Source organism: Apodemus sylvaticus, chromosome 16 (assembly GCF_947179515.1).
Source record: "Apodemus sylvaticus chromosome 16, mApoSyl1.1, whole genome shotgun sequence".
Lineage (NCBI taxonomy): Eukaryota > Metazoa > Chordata > Mammalia > Rodentia > Muridae > Apodemus > Apodemus sylvaticus.
Window position 1 is genome coordinate 9,963,815 of NC_067487.1, and position 18,778 is coordinate 9,982,592.

General features: G+C 38.9%; 2 protein-coding genes across 2 annotated transcripts in view; both read left to right on the forward strand.

Annotated features, from left to right (window-relative positions):
* LOC127667093 (zinc finger protein 708-like) overlaps positions 1 to 8,055 on the forward strand; it is a 37,423-nt gene extending 29,368 nt beyond the window's left edge. The window contains exons 6-8 of the mRNA XM_052160125.1: positions 3,212 to 3,338; positions 3,906 to 4,001; positions 6,022 to 8,055. Coding sequence (XP_052016085.1) covers positions 3,212 to 3,338; positions 3,906 to 4,001; positions 6,022 to 7,382 — 1,584 coding nt within the window. The 3' untranslated portion in view covers positions 7,383 to 8,055. The remainder of the gene's footprint in view (positions 1 to 3,211; positions 3,339 to 3,905; positions 4,002 to 6,021) is intronic.
* A 1,794-nt stretch (positions 8,056 to 9,849) lies between these two features.
* Positions 9,850 to 18,778, forward strand: part of LOC127666486 (zinc finger protein 420-like) — a 31,001-nt gene continuing 22,072 nt past the window's right edge. The window contains exon 1 of the mRNA XM_052159303.1: positions 9,850 to 9,904. The gene's annotated coding sequence lies outside the window, so the exon portion shown is untranslated. The remainder of the gene's footprint in view (positions 9,905 to 18,778) is intronic.

Below are 18,778 nucleotides of genomic sequence, written 5' to 3' on the forward strand. Positions count from 1 at the left end.
TACCATAGTGTCTGTGTGCTGACCCCGAGGAAATACTCACAGAAGAGAGAACCTCAATGATGCTGGTCTCTTTTTAATCACAGCTCATTCTTCAGTCCCAGCTGAAGGGTCTGAAACCACAGGTTCTTAACTCAAAGATTCACTTGAATGGCTATGATAGAGACTTCTCAAGCCCTGACTCCTTCATCTGCATTGTTCTTGGTATTCTTTTCTTCCAAGTTCCCACAGAACAGCCTACCAAGCTCTAAGTGCTCAACGAACTTTCCAGGACAAAGTTCCACACTCCTTTCACATTTCCCTCCCTAAGAACCAAGTCCAATCTGCTGCAGCAATGCTGGATGGACTCCTGGTATGAGGTTATGGGTTTGAGTTTCATCTGCTGTGATAGAGACCATGACCAAAAGCAGCCTGGAGAAGAATAGGCTAATTGCACTTCCATCATGCAGGGAAATCAGGGGAGGAATTCAAGGCTGGCATCCAGAGGCAGAAAATGAAACCGCGGCCATATGGGATCCACCCTGTTTTCTGCCTGTTTCCCATGCTTGTTCAGCCTGCTCTCCTATCCACCCAGGACTATATGCCCAGGACTTGTTGCACCCACGATGAGATTGGTTCTCCTAACATCAACTATGAATCAAGAAAATGCTGCGTTCCCTTGCCTGGCTTCCTTTTTCTTTTCCCCACTTTATGCTTACTTCAGTGGTCCGTTTCGGTCTGTCTCCACAGTCCTCTTGCACGAGGAAAGCTACCATGTTTGCGTTGGCCTCCTTCCGAATGCTTGTGTCTGGGGTTGGTCTCCTGTATTGTATCTGGCCACCCAGTGTGTCATTTAAGCCCAGCTGTTTTTCTTTTCCTACTGCATTTCAGTGTTGATTTATTGATATCCTTTTTTATTTAGCAGTCATATTCTTGATGTGTTCATCTGTACTGTCCTTCAGATAACATAGCTTCCTCAGGAAATTAGGGAGCAGGTTTTCTTTTCATTTTTAATAAATTTTTGCTTGTTTGATTTATGCCCTAGTTCTTATTGGATAAGGTCTCACTGTGCAACTTCAGCTGACCTTAACTCTCTATGTTGACCAGGTAATCCTTGACCTCACAGAGATCTGTCTACCTCTCTCTCCTGGATATTGAGATTAAATGTGCACCACGATGTCAACACCTTATAACTCTCATTGATATGTGGACTTCAGGTTTAAGAGTGACCTTTGCTGGGGTAGAATTTCTGGAACTTCTCAAACCTATTTTAAGAACATGTTTAATGTCCCGTGACCTGTATTTTCATTGGCTTTGAACCTAGCATTCAAGTTGTAATGCTCTTTCCATTGAGTCTCTGAGGAATGCAAGTCAGAAAAAAACCTTTGGTGGTCTGAGTGAAAATGGCACCATAGGTTCATAATCTTGAATACTTGGTCTCCATTGGTGAGCTGCTTGGGAAGGATTAAGAGGTGTGGCCTGGTGTGCCATTGGAGGCAACTTGAGGTTTCAAAAGACTCTCACAATCCCCAGTTCTCTCCGGGGGCTGGCCTTCTGCTGCTTTTTCTTCAGCTGGTACTGAAGAATGATCTGTGATTAACAAAAGACCAGCACCACTGATATGAACCCATTACTTTACAGGGACAATTAGTATTTGTTAGCTGGGACTGAGAAATCAGCTGGGATTAAAAAGGGACCAGAAACACTGAGGTACTGTCATATGCGAGTATTTTTTTCAGCACACAGAGCTGAAATCCCTCATCCCTGAATCCTGATGAGTGGAATAAGATGGCATAGATGTTTGTGTGTTTCAGGCTTCCAAGCTCTATAGGATTCTATCTGTGGGTCACAATCCAGCTCTCAAGTCTGTACTGTGTCTCTGATCAATCACTTTCAGGGTATATGTTCAAAAGCCAGCCCTGTTTGACTGAGATTAGTGTCCAAGTGGTTTATGCATCGAATCGCAGACCCTGACAAGATTAAGAGGCCTGTGAAGGCAACAAGCAGAGTAAAACTCCACACCAGCATCAAGTCCTCAGGGCGTGGAGCTCTCGGGGCTACACCCCTCTGAGACACATCCATTGTGGTTGCTAACTGGTGGGCCGCATTCCATGAGTTCTAAAGCCATTTATAGTTCCTCCCGCATGGCTCTCGACACACATGCGCAGTTCGGCCCTGTTTAGCCTCAAAGCCATGGGAGTTTATCTGTGACAGTGTAGATTGGGTTATTATTTAGACCTGGAAAGACAAGGAGCATATGATCTCAGCCATAGACGTACTGCAAAGACTTTGATCTCACAGGAGTTGAAGATGATATGGGCTTTTCCAGCCTGTGAGCTGGGGAAGAGAGGCACAGAAAGTGTTGACTAGGTGTGCACAGTGCATTTAGGTAAGAGCAGGATACTTCGGATACTGTTGCACGGAGCTGAAACTCTATGCAACAGTCATACTTACAATCATACTTAAAAATCATACTATGTATATATGGAGTGACCCTATGAAGTATATGTCTAAGACTTATCTAATATTATGTAATCCTTCATTAATATGTACATTTTCATTTTATATGCTTATCATGAACAATAAAAATATTACTATCCCCATACATCATTGTGGAACTTTATATATTGAGATAACAAAAGCAGGTGAGTTGAAATGTAGAAAATTTTAAAATAAGAGAAAAAATAAAGACCCTTGAAGAGCAATGCACTGGTGTCATGAGTTCAAACTTGGCCTTAGGAACATAGCAGATGCCTGAATACCTGACAGAGAGAGGGAGAAAGAGACAGTGTTAAAATTACATTTAGTGTACTTAAAGGTTAGGCTCACATTTGGTGTAAATATCTTCCAAGTGCTATTTTTGCTGTTTGAATTGTGCAAATGTGTAAGGCTCTTACCCTTCCATTTCATCCCTGAGTCTTCCTTTATTCTCCCGCTGGCTGCTCAAGCGCCTGTCCCCGGTGCCCTTGTCCTCTCCCCACCCGTGGATGAGCGTGGACGAGTGCACACAGAAACCTCAGCCCAGAGCCGCTGCACCGGGCGCCATCTCCACCGCACGTCCTCTCAGGGAGAGATTCCCGAGTAGAGGTGGTTTTAAAGAATGTAAGCAACATTGCACATCAATTTAGAAGCATTTCTAGCTCTCCCCTCACCTTGGGCAAAAGGTGACTTCTGTATTGACATCATTAATTGTCCTATTTATTTAACTTATACTATTTGTTTATTTTTACTTCAGGACCTTCTATCATTCACAGATGTGGCCATTGATTTCTCTGCAGAAGAGTGTGAATGTCTGGACTCTGCTCAGTGGAATCTGTACAGGGACGTGATGCTGGAGAACTACAGCCACCTTGTGTTCCTGGGTGAGGATAGCTTCCATTGGGAACTCTCATTTCACCCTGTCGACATGTGACTGCCTCCCTGCCTTTGAAGAATATCTTATGGGAGCTTGTGCTTTTGATTTCTTTCTTTCTTTTCTTTTCAGAGTTTTCAACACAGGGTCTCTCTGTGTAGCCCTGGCTGTCCTGGAACTTGCTCTGTAGACCAGACTGGTATCAGACTCAGCAATCTGCCTGCCTCTGCCTCCTAAGTGCTGGGATTGCAGGTGTGCACCATCACAGCCTGGCTTATTGATTTGTTTCATGTGTCCATTTTAAAAGGGCAAATTAGGGAATTGCTATATAGCCAAGAAACTCTTTTTTCTTGTGTTTCTAACAGGTTTGTTTTCAAAGTATTTTCCTGTAGTGGCCCTGCAGGTTTGGGGTCTGCAGGCTGTTCAGTATCCCTAAGCATCCTGTCTTTCAGGAAATGCTTACAGATAGAATTTTACAAAATCTTTTATCTTTTCTTTCCTCCAAAGCAACAGAACTGGGTGCAAATGTTAATTCTCAGAAAAATACAGCCAAGCATCTCGTTCCTTTTCCAAACAGGTCTTGCTTTCTCGAAGCCGTACCTGGTCACATTTCTGGAGCAGAGTTCAGATCTGTGGAGCGTGAGGAGAAAAGCATCAGCGGCCATCCATCTAGGTGTGTAGGAACGAGTGAGCGGAGCTCACAAGTGACAAGTCGATTTGGAAACTATGCATTGAGAAGTTACGTTTTGGTGGAAATCTCTGGCTATCAAATGGCTTTTGTGGTGTTTACTATTATCCTCCTCTTTTACCTCAAAAAAGCTTTATATGTGTTTACGGTGGCTGCTAAAGTCCTTTATTTAACTTGTTTTCTTGTGTCTGTGCACTGTTCTCATCTGTATACACACTTGCATGTATATGCGTGCATGTGTCCATCCAGGCTGACATGAACTTCGTTTCTGTGGAGGACCAACGTTGATGTTGAGAGTCTTCTTTGATGGCTCTTCTACCTTATTCATTGAGGCAGGATCTCTCAGTCAAACTCCGAGCTAGCCTTCTTAGCCAATTGACTCCAGAGATGTCCCTGTCTTCATCTTCCAAGTCCAGATGGCAAGCTGGCCACGTTGACCACTCTGTATTTACAAAGCTTCTGGGTATCCAGACTCCAGTCTTCATACATTTACTTGTGAGCCATCTGCATGGTCTCAGTCCTTTTATTTTTCCTGGAAGCATCTAAATTACAACATATGTTTATTTACTTTCTATGACACAGAAAATGGGTACACTATTCTAACAGCCTCAGTAACACAGTAACACCACAGATAATGCATCTCCCACTTAATTTCATGTTCATTGGCTAAACTAGTTTCATAAAAGTTTTCATGTGTGTATCTGTATGTGTGTGTGTGCATGTGTATGCATATGATAGTACTCATTTTGAGGAGAGATGACAAAATACAAGGGTTGATTTTTCTCCTTCTAACATGTGGGTTGTGGGGTGGATATCAGTGTTCTTTGCTTTCCAAGTAATCTTCCTATATATCGCATGAGGGTTGGGTTTGTTTGTTTCTTTCTTTTTTCTTTCTTTCTTTCTTTCTTTCTTTCTTTCTTTCTTTCTTTCTTTCTTTCTTTCTTTCTTTTTGCCATTCAATGGCAGTATATTACAATGCTTTGCTTTTATATAAGTGTGTAGTCATAGCTGAAAAATTTAGATAAGCTTTGTTTAGTATATTATTGATATTGTTTAAAAAATTTGACTCCCCAATTTGATCTCTTTTTGTCATGTTACAATTCAATTTTTTGTTTGATTTTTTTAAAGTCTATATTCTTTTGCATTATATGATAACATGCATCGCTGTACCCTATTACTATAGCCCATAAGGACAATATAAGATAAAGAGAGCTATGCCATAGGTCTGTTAAAAGTGACTTTATCATTCCCTATAAAAATATTATTTGTAATCTCAAGACACATGTATTTTCTCCATTTCTTGGTTACTTACTATTTGTTGTAACATTCTAAATGAGTATTCCTAGAAATTGTGTAACTTTTGTATTTATGGACACATAGTTTCCTTAGCTAAACTTATGCCCCTTCTAGGTAAACTAGAAATTTTTCATAATTTGATTTTTTAAGGTATTTATATAATTTTTGGTAAAATCTAACACTGCCTTAAGGATTTCATGTATCAATTTAAAAGTGTTATGCAACACATCTTTACACAATTTTATAACTTTGAAATCTCAAACATCTTCTGTATTTCTACCTCCAACCAATTTATCACAGTCAACACTGGCTTCCTGTTTGATATGTTTTCGAACTTTGAATTTTCATGTAAGACCAGCAGTACATCTTTAAATAAGAGTTTCTTTCATTTAATAATATGCCCCCTAGGTGTTTTTCATTTAGGTGTTATATCAAGTTTGGCTTTTAACTATCATAGTTTCCCATTGTTTGCTCCACATTGTCTTCATATTCTAAGTTGAGTGGTGGATTATGTTGTTTAAACCTCTAGTATCTGAATGAGGCTACTGGGAATATACGTATGCAAATGTCTATAGTTTCCCATTTCTATGATGCTTAATTTTATGTCAAAATGTAGTCACAATTTTAAAATATTCATATTTAGGATTGGCAGTATAAATATAACGTATGGTGGTATACTTTTACTGATACTTTAACAATTTTTCAACAGTATCCAAAGCCCATAAATGTAAAGAATGTGGGAAAGCCTTTGATAGGAACTCAGTCCTTATTCAACATCAAAGAATTCATACTGGAGAGAGACCCTTCAAGTGTGGAGAATGCGGCATGGCCTTTACCGGTCGCTGCATTCTCTCTAAGCACCAGCGAATCCACACTGGAGAGAAACCCTACAAATGTAACGAATGTGGCAAAGCTTTCAGCTGTTCTTCCAACCTTCACCAGCACCAACAAATTCATAGGGGAGAGAAACCCTACAAATGTGATGACTGTGGGAAGGCCTTTAGGTGTTCTTCCTATCTGTATAAGCATCAGCGAATACATACTGGCATGAAACCCTACAAATGCAAGGACTGTGGTAAGGCCTTTTACTGTTCTGCAAACCTTATTTACCACCAGAGAATTCATACTGGAGAGAAACCATATAAATGTGGTGAATGTGGGAAAGCCTTTACCATTTACTCAACATTTATGAATCACCAGCGAACACATAGTGGGGAAAAACCCTATGAATGCAAAGACTGTGGGAAAGCCTTTACTAACTGTTATAATCTAATTCAACACCAAAGAATTCATACTGGTGAGAAACCCTATGCATGTGAAGAATGTGGCAAATCTTTTAACTATTCTTCTCACCTTAAACAACACAAAAGAATTCATACCGGAGAGAAACCTTATAAATGTGAAGTGTGTGGCAAAGTTTTTAACTGTTCTCATTATTTGGTTAAACATCAAAGAATCCATACTGGAGAGAAACCCTACAAATGTGAAGTATGTGGCAAAGCTTTTAGCTTTTCTACATATCTGCATAAGCATCAAAGAACCCACACTGGAGAGAAACGCTACAGATGTGAAGAATGTGGCAGAGCTTTTACTAATTATTCAGGGCTTATTGTTCACCGAAGAGTACATACTGGAGAGAAACCCTACAAATGTGAAGAATGTGGCAAGGCCTTTAGTGTTTACACATCGCTCTCTAAACATCAGAGAATTCATACTAGAGAACAACCTTACAAATGTGATGAATGTGGAAAGACATTTAATGTTCACTCAACATTCTCTAAACATCAGATAATGCATACCAGAGAGAAACCCTACAAATGCAAACACTGTGACAAGACCTTCAAATATCCTTCATCCCTTGTTCAACATGAAAGAATTCACACTGGAGAGAGACCCTACAAATGTGAAGTTTGTGGCAAGGCCTTTACTTCTTCTTCAAATCTTAAGTATCATTGGAGATGTCATACTGGTGAGAAGCCCTATAAATGTGAACAATGTGGCAAAGCCTTTAAAAATAGTTCAAATGTCACTCGACACTACAAAATTCATACTAGAGATAATCCAGATTAATGCAAACACTTTTGTAAGCCTTCCATAATTGTTTATTGACAATTCAACACTAAAGAATTCATATGAAAGAAAAGCCTTAGAAATAAAAGGAATAAGGGAAGACCTTTAATAAGTAATGGAGAGATCATGAAATGGCGAAGAAGATGGCCATGTTGAGCATTCTATATTTATGGAGCATCAAAATTTTTCGAGAAATTCTACAAATGCAGGTAATGAAGGAACTGCTCATTAACCATGAGTGATTTATAACCATATGTTATACATGACTTGGAAGGAACACTGACAAATATATAAACTGAGAAAACCAAACTGGTTCAGTAAAAAGCACTCTGTAAACAGTGTAGATCTTAAGAGATTTGAGAAAATTATCTGTCATAAGAGACAAATTCCAGGAGCTGTATAGCATTTAACAAACCACCAGAATTAATACAAAACTGTGAATTCACTAAAAAATGTTTGGTGTGATATAAAAACTCATTATAGACTTTGGAATCATGCAGATAAGTTTGTGAGGACATCAATATGTTATAAATTGAAATTATAACATAAGCTCAATTTTGAAAAGTGATAAGGTTACATGACTAGTGATTTTATCGGAAGAACAAGACTGAGTCCTGAGGTCTCCATCTGTTTTTTTCTCTTAAAGACAATAGATACATTATTGGAATATGAAGTTGAGTAATTTCTGTAAATAAAAATAAGATGTTCTTAATGTATTGTCATTGTTGTGTTTAGTATTGCATTCTTTTTTTTTTAACTAAGTTTTTTTCTTACTAAGTTTTACATAGCTTTTTTACTAAGATAGAAAAACTACCTTAGTGAGGTGTGAAAGCTAATATTGGATGTCTGTTGCAAGATATTTCCTATCCAATGACATTGAGGCAGTGAGAGGCCTGTGATTGGACAGAAAAAGGGGAGGCGGGGCTAAGGGTTGGGGAGGTCAGAGGAGATGCAAGAGCAGGGGAGAGAAGAAACACTTGATAGAGGAGAACAAAGGGGCAATGGAGTCAGATGTTAATATATCCAAAGGTTAGAAAATTGGGATAAGACTTTTATAATTGTAAATTGGCTTTTGTAATTGTGAGTTTCATGTACATAAATACAATGGGTTAACTAATATTAAGAATCATGCTTTACCAGGTACTCCATTGTGTAAATATACCACAATTTCTGTATCCATTCCTCTGTTGAGGGACATCTGGATTCTTTTCAGCTTCTGGCTATTATAAATAAGGTAGCTATGAACATAGGGAAGCATGTGTCCTGATTACATGTTGGAGCATCTTCTGGGTATATGCCCAGGAGTGGTATAGCTGGGTCCTCAGGTAGTACTATATCCAGTTTTCTGAGGAATCACCAAACTGATTTCCAGAGTGGTTTTACCAGCTTGCAATCCCACCAGCAATGGAGAAGTGTTCCTTTTTCTCCACATCCTCTCCAGCATCTGCTGTCCCCTGAGTTTTTCATCTTAACCATTCTGACTGGTGTGAGGTAGAATCTCAGGGTTGTTTTGATTTGCATTTCCCTGATAACTAAGGATCCTGAAAATTTCTTTAGGTGCTTCAGAGACATTCGGTTTTTCCTAAGTTGACAATTCTCTGTTTAGCTCTGTACCCCATTTTTTAATAGGATTATTTGACTCTCTGGAGTCTAACTTCTTGAGTTCTTTGTATACATTCAATATTAGCCCTCTATTGGATGTAGGATTGGTAAAGATCTTTTTCCAATCTGTTGGTTGCCGTTTTGTCCTATTGACAGTGTCCTTTGCCTTATAGAAGTGTTGCAGTTTTATGAGGTACCATTTGTTGATTCTTGTTCTTAGAGCATAAACCATTGGTGTTCTGTTCAGAAAAATTTTCCCTGTGCCCATGTGTTCAAGGCTCTTCCCTACTTTCTCCTCTGTAAGTTTCAGTGTATCTGGTTTTATGCAGAAGTCCTGGATTCACTTGGACTTGAGCTTTGTGGAAGGAGATAATGGGTCAATTTGCATTTTTCTGCATGCTGACCTCCAGTTGATCCAGCACCATTTGTTAAAAATATTTATTTCCACTGGATGTTTTTAGCTCCTTTGTCAAATATCAAGTTACCATAGGTGTGTGGGTTCATTTCTGGGTCTTCATTTCTATTTCATTGATCTTCCTGCCTGTCTCCATACCAATACCATACAGTTTTTAATCACTATTGCTCTGTAGTAGAGCTTGAGGTCAGGGATGGTGATTCCCCCAGGAGATCTTTTGTTGTGGAGAATAGTTTTTGCTATCCTGGGTTTTTTGTTATTCCAAATGAATTTGCAGATTGCTCTTTCTAGCTCTGTGAAGAATTGATGTGGAATTTTGATAGGTATTACATTGAATCTGTAGATTGCTTTTGGCAAGATGGCCATTTTTACTATATTAATCCTGCTAATCCATGAGCATGGGAGATCTTTCCATATTCTGAGATCCTCTTTGATTTTTTTTCTTCAGAGGCTTGAAGTTCTTGTCATACAGATCTTTGACTTGCTTGGTTAGCATCACACCAAGGTATGTAATATTATTTGTGACTACTGTGAAGGGTGTCATTTCCCTAATTATTTCCCTAATAATGTCTACCTGTTGACCCATGCTTTTCTGTTTCTTTAATGGATTTTTGTGTTTCCTTTTTAAGGGCTTCTACCTGTTGACCCATGTTCTCCTGTATTTCTTTAAGGGAATTATTTATGTCCTTCTTGAAGTCCTCTATCAGCATCATGAGATGTGATTTTAAATCCAGCTCTTGCTTTTCTGGTGATTTGCTGTTGTGGGAGCACTGGGTTCCAATGGTGCCATGTTGTCTTGGTTTCTGTTGGTAATGATCTTGTGTTTGCCTTTTGTTATCTGGTTATCTCTGGTGTTAGCTGGTCTTGCTGTCTCTGACTGTGGCTTATCTGTCCTGCAAGCCTGTGTATCTGTACTCCTGGGATACCTGTTCCCTCTGTGCACACAGGTATGTAGGCTCTCCTGGGAGATTCTCCTGTGCTCCCAGGCCTCTCCACACTCTAAATGCCCTGACTGCGGCTGTTTCTCTAGGAAGTATCAGGAGATGGTGTCTTCACTGTGGCAGACCGGGCAAGAGTCTGTCACAGCAGAAAGGGCATGTGGGGGCTGTAATAGTTTTTAAAAGAACTTGAACTTAATAGTGCATTCTTAATAATCACCTATGTACAATATCTCAACTAAAAGTTGAAAACATATATAAATAATATATTGTAGCAAAATATAACCTCAATTTTGTATCCATATACAAGATCTTTACCCATGTAACATAAATATTGTCTCAATGTTTAACCGATATACAAAGATTTATACTTGTGTAACATGGCTATAAAATGCTTTTTGGTTTAAGGGTAGATTCACTAATCTATTTCTTTTTCCTTTTATTTCTATGATATTCCTAAATCCACACTCTCTCCTATATTTCTTATATCCCCTTTTTCTTTTAAAACCCATTTCCCTACATAGGAAAGAGAAGAACAGAGAAAAGAAAAGAGAGGGGGTAGCCCTGAGTTTAGCCTATTGTTTTGTCCGAGTCAAAACTATTTAATATCTTGTAGCCAACCCCTTTAACACAACAAGCATCCATCATCCCATAGAACCACTAAAAATCATCCCTTCCACCTCCTGGGAATGGGGCAGCATGGTCTCTTAAAATTGCTTCTTGGTGTTTAGGGGCTAGGGCTTCTTTAGGGGACCTTAAGAAAATTGGGAACTATAAGAAAATTGGAGACTCTAAGAAAATTATGATATTGGCCACATCCTGGGAGAAGTAGCTGTATCATTTGTTGTCCAGTGTCTGTGGGATGGGAAAGTGCCGGGTTTAATTGAAGTCCTGGCTGGATCAGTCTGAAAAACTGAATAAACTGTGGTCATCTGGGGTCAACAGGGCTCCCTGAAGCTGTTCCGGAAGCTTCATTATTCTTATTATTGAATATGTCTCCTGAGGAACCAGCATCGAAGCACTCTGAGGCAGGACCAGGACCAGGTGCTTGAGCATCCCTGAGCTATCCTGTTAGGGCTGGCTTTTTGGTTGTCATTTTTTTTTTTTTTGTGGACATAAAAGTCTCACAAGTAATATACAGTTCTACAGTAATATATGAATGGGATGTGCAAGGTGCACAGATAATGAAGATTCCTTGGTCTTTGAACAGGTGAAAGGTATTTGTCTTTTTAAAGCTAGTTTAGATTGTAAGCAAATTGCGATGTAATTTTTAAGTGTTTACTTATTAAATTTTATTTTTTACTTTTTCACTTTACATCCAGCTCACTGCCCTCCTCCCAGTCACCCAGTTCCCAAATCCTTCCCTCATCCCCCATCTCCCCTCTACTTCTCCTCTAAGTGGATGGGGTCCCCTTAGGTATCTACCCCACCGCGAACTTCAAGTCTCTGTGAGGTGAGGTGCTTTCTCTCCCACTGAGGCTCGACAAGGTGGCCCAGCCTCAGTGGGAGAGGAAGCACCTAGCTTTGCAATAGAAATTTTTATCTATGCCATTCAAGAGAATGGCATTAGTCCCAAGGACTTTGTAGTCAATAAGATTTATTGCCTGCATATGGATATTCATGGCTCAGCCAGTCTCAGAGCTGTTCTCACATAGAGGAATCAGCATATATATTACATGTATGATTGATCTTCCTAATTTCCTTCTGTTTCTCTGTAGCCAAGATCTTCAGGGTTTTTTCTCAGTTACATCTTATTTCCAATATTTTGGATGGAAGACGTAGCTATTCTTTTTCTGTTGGATAAAAGCAAGTCAACCCTATCCCAACCCTAACTGTGGGTCCTTATATTGACTAGTAGAATATCCCTTTCCTAGGGCAACATTCTTTTGGCAACAGAAAAAGCATTATCTTTCAAATTGAAATAATAAGTATACCTTATATGGATAAATATACCCATGTTCTTCATTTTCTTTATGTAAATTTAATATTGATGTATATTTTATCTTTTAGATCACTTGGGAAATTATTTGTTACTAAGCAAAGACCTATAGAGTACCTTTAAGGAAAATATGTGTCATTTTGGATTTTAGATTGTTGTTTGTAATTGCTGTATTTTATAAGCTGTGGGTCCTGCCTTGGCTTCATTGTGTAGACCATACTGTCTAGAATTTGCCTAGATTTGCCTGTCTTTGTCTCCTGTGTGTTGGGGTTAAAAGTGAGTGCTGCCACCACTTCTGCACCTCAACTCCAAATCATTGTTATTCCTTATAAAAAAATAACAAATTTGAACTGTAGTGATATTCTGGATTTATTTAAAATATTTAAAACCTTCCAATGTTTTAGTAATACCAACTTTCTATTTCCTACTATTAGTGTAAAACAAAAACTTTCAAACAAAAAAAAATCAAGCAAAGAAACAAGAAAAATGTTAGTTTGGGATCCAGTTGTGTTCTCTTATGCTGTAGTATCAAACCTTGTCAATTAGTCCTAGGAAGTCAGGTGTGGCTGCGTTGTATTGGCGGGCCCTTAGCAGAAAGAGCTGAGAAACATCTCGTAGCCACCGAGCTCTGAGCCCCAGCTGCCACCACATTCCTTTTTTTTTTTTTATTGGGAAGAGCCTGTTTCTTCTGTTAATTTTACTGCTTGTAATTTAGCATTCCATCTCTCAGTCTTCACCTAAGTGTTGCTTAGTTCTGAACTTTCTTAGGGCATCGAAAGCTGTAATCATGACTGAACACTGAACATACTGTAGCTAGCTCCATGGTGACAACTAAAACCTGGACTCTACAAGATCTGGTGCCCTCTGCTGTAGTGTTTTTTTCATTTTTAACATGGGAAATATTTTTCCTTTTGATCTCTGACTCTCTCCTTAAGGACTTCAAATTACGAATTTAAAACTTAATACCTTACCAGTTCAGAAGTTTGGGACGTTTTATCTTATTGCGGCTCCTGGGAAATGCTCCCTTTGCACTTCTGTGTGTCTGCAGGCTCCTCAGGCCAGCCTGTGTCTGTGGCAGCCATCTTCGCCCCCTCCGCTCAAATACAGAAGATTGCCCAACGGGTTTAGTCTTCTGCCAGGTCTGGCCAGGACTCTCCAACAGCCATGCTTCTGCATGGCTTCAAGCCTTCACCCACAGCTTTAGCCCTTCACCCAAGTCTTCAGGACTAGCTCTCTCTAGCATCCCCAAGGTTTTAGTCTGCTTTTGTTCTTTTTTGAAGAGACTAGGCCTCTTGTCCAGCTAGCCTAAGATGTCATCACTTTTCACCCATGCCTTGTCAGGCTGTAAGCTTGGATTTTTTTTTTAGGATCTTTTTTTTTCTTTTTTCTTTTTTTTTTTATATTTTTATTTTCTATATTCTTTGTTTACATTCCAAATGATTTCCCCTTTTCCGGATCCCCCCTCCCCATATGTCCCATAAACCTTCTCTCCATCCCTTCTCCAATCACCTCCCTCCTTTTTCTCTGTCCTTATATTCCCCTCCAATGCTAGATCAATCTTTTCCAGGATCAGGACCCTCTCCTCTTCTTCATGGGAGTCATTTGTTATGCGATTTGTGCCTTGGGTATTCAGGGCTTCTGGGCTAATTAATATCCACTTATCAGAGATTGCATTCCATGTGTATTCTTTTGTGATTGGGTTACCTCACTTAGGATGATATTTTCCAGATCAAACCATTTGCCTAAAAATTTTGTGAATTCATTGTTTCTAATTGCTGAGTAGTATTCCATTGTATAAATATACCACAATTTCTGTATCCATTCCTCCTTTGAGGGACATCCGGGTTTTTTCCAGCTTCTGGCTATTATAAATAAGGATGCTATGAATATGTGTCTTTATTGCATGGCGGGGAATCCTTTGGGTATATGCCCAGGAGAGGTATAGCGGGGTCTTCTGGAAGTGTCATGTCCAGTTTTCTGAGGAACCGCCAGACTGATTTCCAAAGTGGTTGTACCATCTTACAGCTCCACCAGCAGTGGAGGAGTGTTCCTTTTTTCTTCACATCCTCGCCAACACCTGCTGTCTCCTGAGTTTTTGACTTTAGCCATTCTGACTGGTGTAAGGTGAAATCTCAGGGTTGTTTTGATTTGCATTTCCCTAATGACTAATGATGTTGAACACTTCTTAAGGTGCCTCTTGGCCATCCAAATTTCTTCAGGTGAAAATTCTTTGTTTAGATCTGTGCCCCATTTTTTAATAGGGTTATTTGGTTCTCTGGGGTCTAACTTTTTGAGTTCCTTGTATATATTGGATATTAGCCCTCTATCAGATGTAGGGTTGGTGAATATCCTTTCCCAATTTGATGGTTGCCATTTTGTCCTTTTAACAGTGTCCTTTGCCTTACAGAAACTTTGTAATTTTATGAGGTCCCATTTGTCAATTCTTGATCTTAGAGCATAAGCTATTGGTGATCTGTTCAGGAACTTTCCCCCTGTGCCCATGTCCTCAAGGGTCTTCCCCAGTTTCTTTTTTATTAGTTTCAGTGTGTCTGGTTTTACGTGGAGGTCCTTGATCCACTTGGAGTGAAGTTTAGTACATGGAGATAAGAATGGATCAATTCGCCTTCTTCTGCATGCTGACCTCCAATTGAACCAGCACCATTTGTTGAAAAGGCTATCTTTTTTCCATTGGATGTTTTTGGCTCCTTTGTCGGTGTGTGGATTCATTTTTGGATCTTCAATTCCATTCCATTGGTCCACTTGTCTGTCACTGTGCCAGTTTTTAACACTATTGCTCTGTAGTATTGCTTGAAGTCGGATACTGATTCCCCCAGAATTTGTTTTGTTGTTGAGAATAGTTTTAGCTATCCTGGGTTTTTTGTTATTCCAGATGAATTTGAGAATTGCTTTTTCTAACTCTGTGAAGAACTGAGTTGGGATTTTGATGGGGATTGCATTGAATCTGTAGATTGCTTTTGGCAAGATGGCCATTTTACCTATATTAATCCTGCCGATCCACGAGCATGGCAGATTTTTCCATTTTCTGAGGTCTTCTTCGATTTCCTTCTTCAGAGACCTGAAGTTCTTGTCATATAGATCTTTCATTTGTTTGGTTAGAGTCACCCCAAGATACTTTATACTGTTTGTGGCTATTGTGAAGGGTGTCATTTCCCTAACTTCTTTCTGTAAGCTTGGATTTTAATTGCTGTAACTTAGGTGCCAGTTGTAAACAGAGTCATGTCTTTTACCTAGCTTATATAAAGACACACACTTTACTTCATGAACTGGTATTTTATTTGAAAGCTGTTAAGTCTAGATTGGGCAGGTTTTGAGCTATTCTGACTTACACCATGGTCATATTTCCCTCGTCACTTGCTGTTTCTCCTGGCCATATACTCATATATTCATGAACCCTCTCTTCACATAGCAGCCTCTTCCTCTCCTCATACCCTTTCTCTTCCCCTGGTCTCTCCTGAGACCCCTCCTTGATCCCCAAGTCCTGCCTTTCTCTCTGTATCACCCAGTCACACGTTTAGCCTTTTATTGATCCATTCTTTTGGGGAGCAAGGTTTGCACATCTAAATCTAGTGTACATGAGAATTCACTGTCTTCAAGCAACCAGGTCTTGGGGGCCAGTATTTTATGTCAAATTCTAAGAAAACTTACAGTAGAACCTCTTTAGCCTTACAGTACACACACTTCCAGTATTCACATTGGCTGAAATACTCAATTATAACATGATGAACTTTAGCTCTGAGGGAACTCTTGAAACATGTTTTAAGAAGAAATGAGAATGAAAGAACTGATGAAAAAGAAATTAATTTTGATATAGTTGACATCTCCTTATCAAACAGTCAATCACATCTTGAAACACACACATACACACACACACACACACTACATATACACATACACCTTCATAGAGCTCATTGCTTTGTTAAATGCTAACTCTAATATTATTAGTCATGTATCACATAATACATTGTTTATAAGAGTATATTAAGTAGGGTTTATTTTTACCAATTATGTACTTTTAATAGTGTTTAATATTATTTAATGGTTATCAGAACTGCTTTTAAATTTTGGTACCAGAGTGAACATACTAAGATATACATTCATTTATTATTACATCTCATTAAAAATCCTTTGCTTTTGGTAACATACATCATAATATTGGACGTTTATGAGATGCTATGTAGAGGTGAACTTGGAAAGCTTTATATACATTACTGTTAGAAACATCAGAAACAAAATAATCTTTCATTATTTGAAGTAGAAATGAAGTAGAATCTCAGAATGAGGTTTTTGCTTTTTTGAGAAAGATGTGATGAAGAAATAGTATGAGCTCCACATGCAGTATGAAGAAAACTGTACTGTCATTCCAGAGAAAACACGGAGCTTCTGAAGAGTATCTTCCACTCCTGCCGACCTTCCCATGCTGGGCTGTTCATGTTAATCTGCAGCTCTGTGAACGACCCTGCCAATGTCCTTTAAAACCAGCCAGGGCTCTCATTCTCTCCTTTCTCCCCACTCAATTTCATCTTATCAGAAATTTAATTTTCTGATTCGAACTTCCAATTTCCCCCACTCAACAGTAGTTTTATTTAGGTATTCATATCATTCTTTAGTTTGAGTGTCTTCCTAGTTGACCCATAGTAGCTGTAGTTGTATATGCTGTAGGATATGCTTCCAATATAGTTTTCAGTTATATAATCTATACAACGAGCAGATCTAATTCGTCAAACATTTGTGATTTTCATGGTAAGAACATTTAGGATCCTTCAGGCTACTGTGTTATGGATTGCAAATTATTATAGCTATCAACATCTATTAGTGACTGTATTATTTCAGTCATTTATGTTATGATGTTTTGTTATGTTTGACAATGCTATCAACTTAGTTAACAACTGATTAATCTTTTTTTACAAAAAAATTCATCATTGAATTCTAGAACAGTTTGAGTGAGATTTAGCAGTGCCCAGTCATTGAGTTAGCCATTTAGTCATTGAGTTAGTCATTTAATTAGTCGTTTTAAGATTAACTGCCCTGTGTGTCTGTGGTTTTCATCTGAGGATCCAATATTCTCTAGATGGGGGCTGGTAGCGCTGCCTGTTCCCCCAAGCTTAGGCAGGGTTGCAAAAGCTACACACAGCACTTTAGTACAGAATTTTACTTAAAGCACATACATTTTGTGTTCTCATTTTCTGAACCTGGTTTGCTTTTGAGTGGGGTGTCATGTATACCAAACGTGTTTCAAACTTGCTCTATGTCTACGACCTTGGACTCCTATTTCTGTCTCCAGTACCCAAAATCTGGCATTTTCAACATGTAAGACCACACTTACTTCTATGAAAGTACCCTTAGTTTGAATTTCCAATTACTCAGACCAATACTTTTTTCCGTGTTCATGTGTCTGTTTTCATTTCTCATTTTAAGAATTGTGTTCTCAGAACATTGGCTCATTTTTTGAATCCATGTTTGTCTTATGATGTGAAATTTTTATAGCTCTCCATATACCCTGTGTATTAAATCATCTGATATAGTGGTCAAGAATCTTCACCATTCTTTCATCTGTTATTCATACTGGTGTTGTTTCCTTTGCTGTGAAGAAGTGTTTTGATTTCGTGTGATCCCATTTGTCAGGTCCAGAGATCAGCTCTATGCTGGTGAGATCTGGTTACCTAACCCTGTAATTTAAGAGTTTAATATCTTGGGTCTTTGATTTTTCTCAGCGGGGTTAGAGATGTGGATCCACTGCAGCATTTGCTCTGTGGAATCTAGGTTTCTAAACATCATGTTAAAGAGGTATTTTCCTTAGTACGTGTGTTTGAGAGCTTTGTCAAAAACTGGGATTGTTACCAGTTCATTTGATTTATTTTGAAGTCTTGCATTTTATTCTGTCAGTTTACAAGTATGCTTCTGAGATATGCCTTGCAGGTTTTGCTACTGTGGCTCTATAATTTGGGGTTGAACACTGTGTTACTTCCAACAGTGCTGCTTCTACTAGAGGCTTCTTTTATCTCTTCAGAGACTGTGTGCTTCCTTGTGGATTTTTAAGTTGATTCTTTTTCTATCTTGGTGATCACGGTCCCTGGATTTTTTCCAGTCCTTAGAATCAATTTCTGAACTTCTCAAGTAATACTCCATTCCCCTATCTAGTTTTCTATCTTTGTAGCTTTTTAGACATATCTAAAGAGTGATTAGTCTGAAATATTTTCACATTTCTTGACTTAGGGAGTCTTCCATGTTCAACCTTGTCATTTGACCTTTAAGCCTTTCCAGGGTCTTCCTCCTTCCCCTGTGGAATATTAGTGACCTTATTCAGGATTTGGTATCTGGTGACTGACCTCGGTAAGATCCCTCAGAACCCTCCTCCGTTCTTGATGGGTCTTGCAGTTGTTATTGCACTGGGGACTCTAGGTATAATATTTAACACCTGTGGCCAAGACTCTGATAGAAATGGAATGGTCCCTCCTAAATGGCCATGGCAGTCTGCCTAATC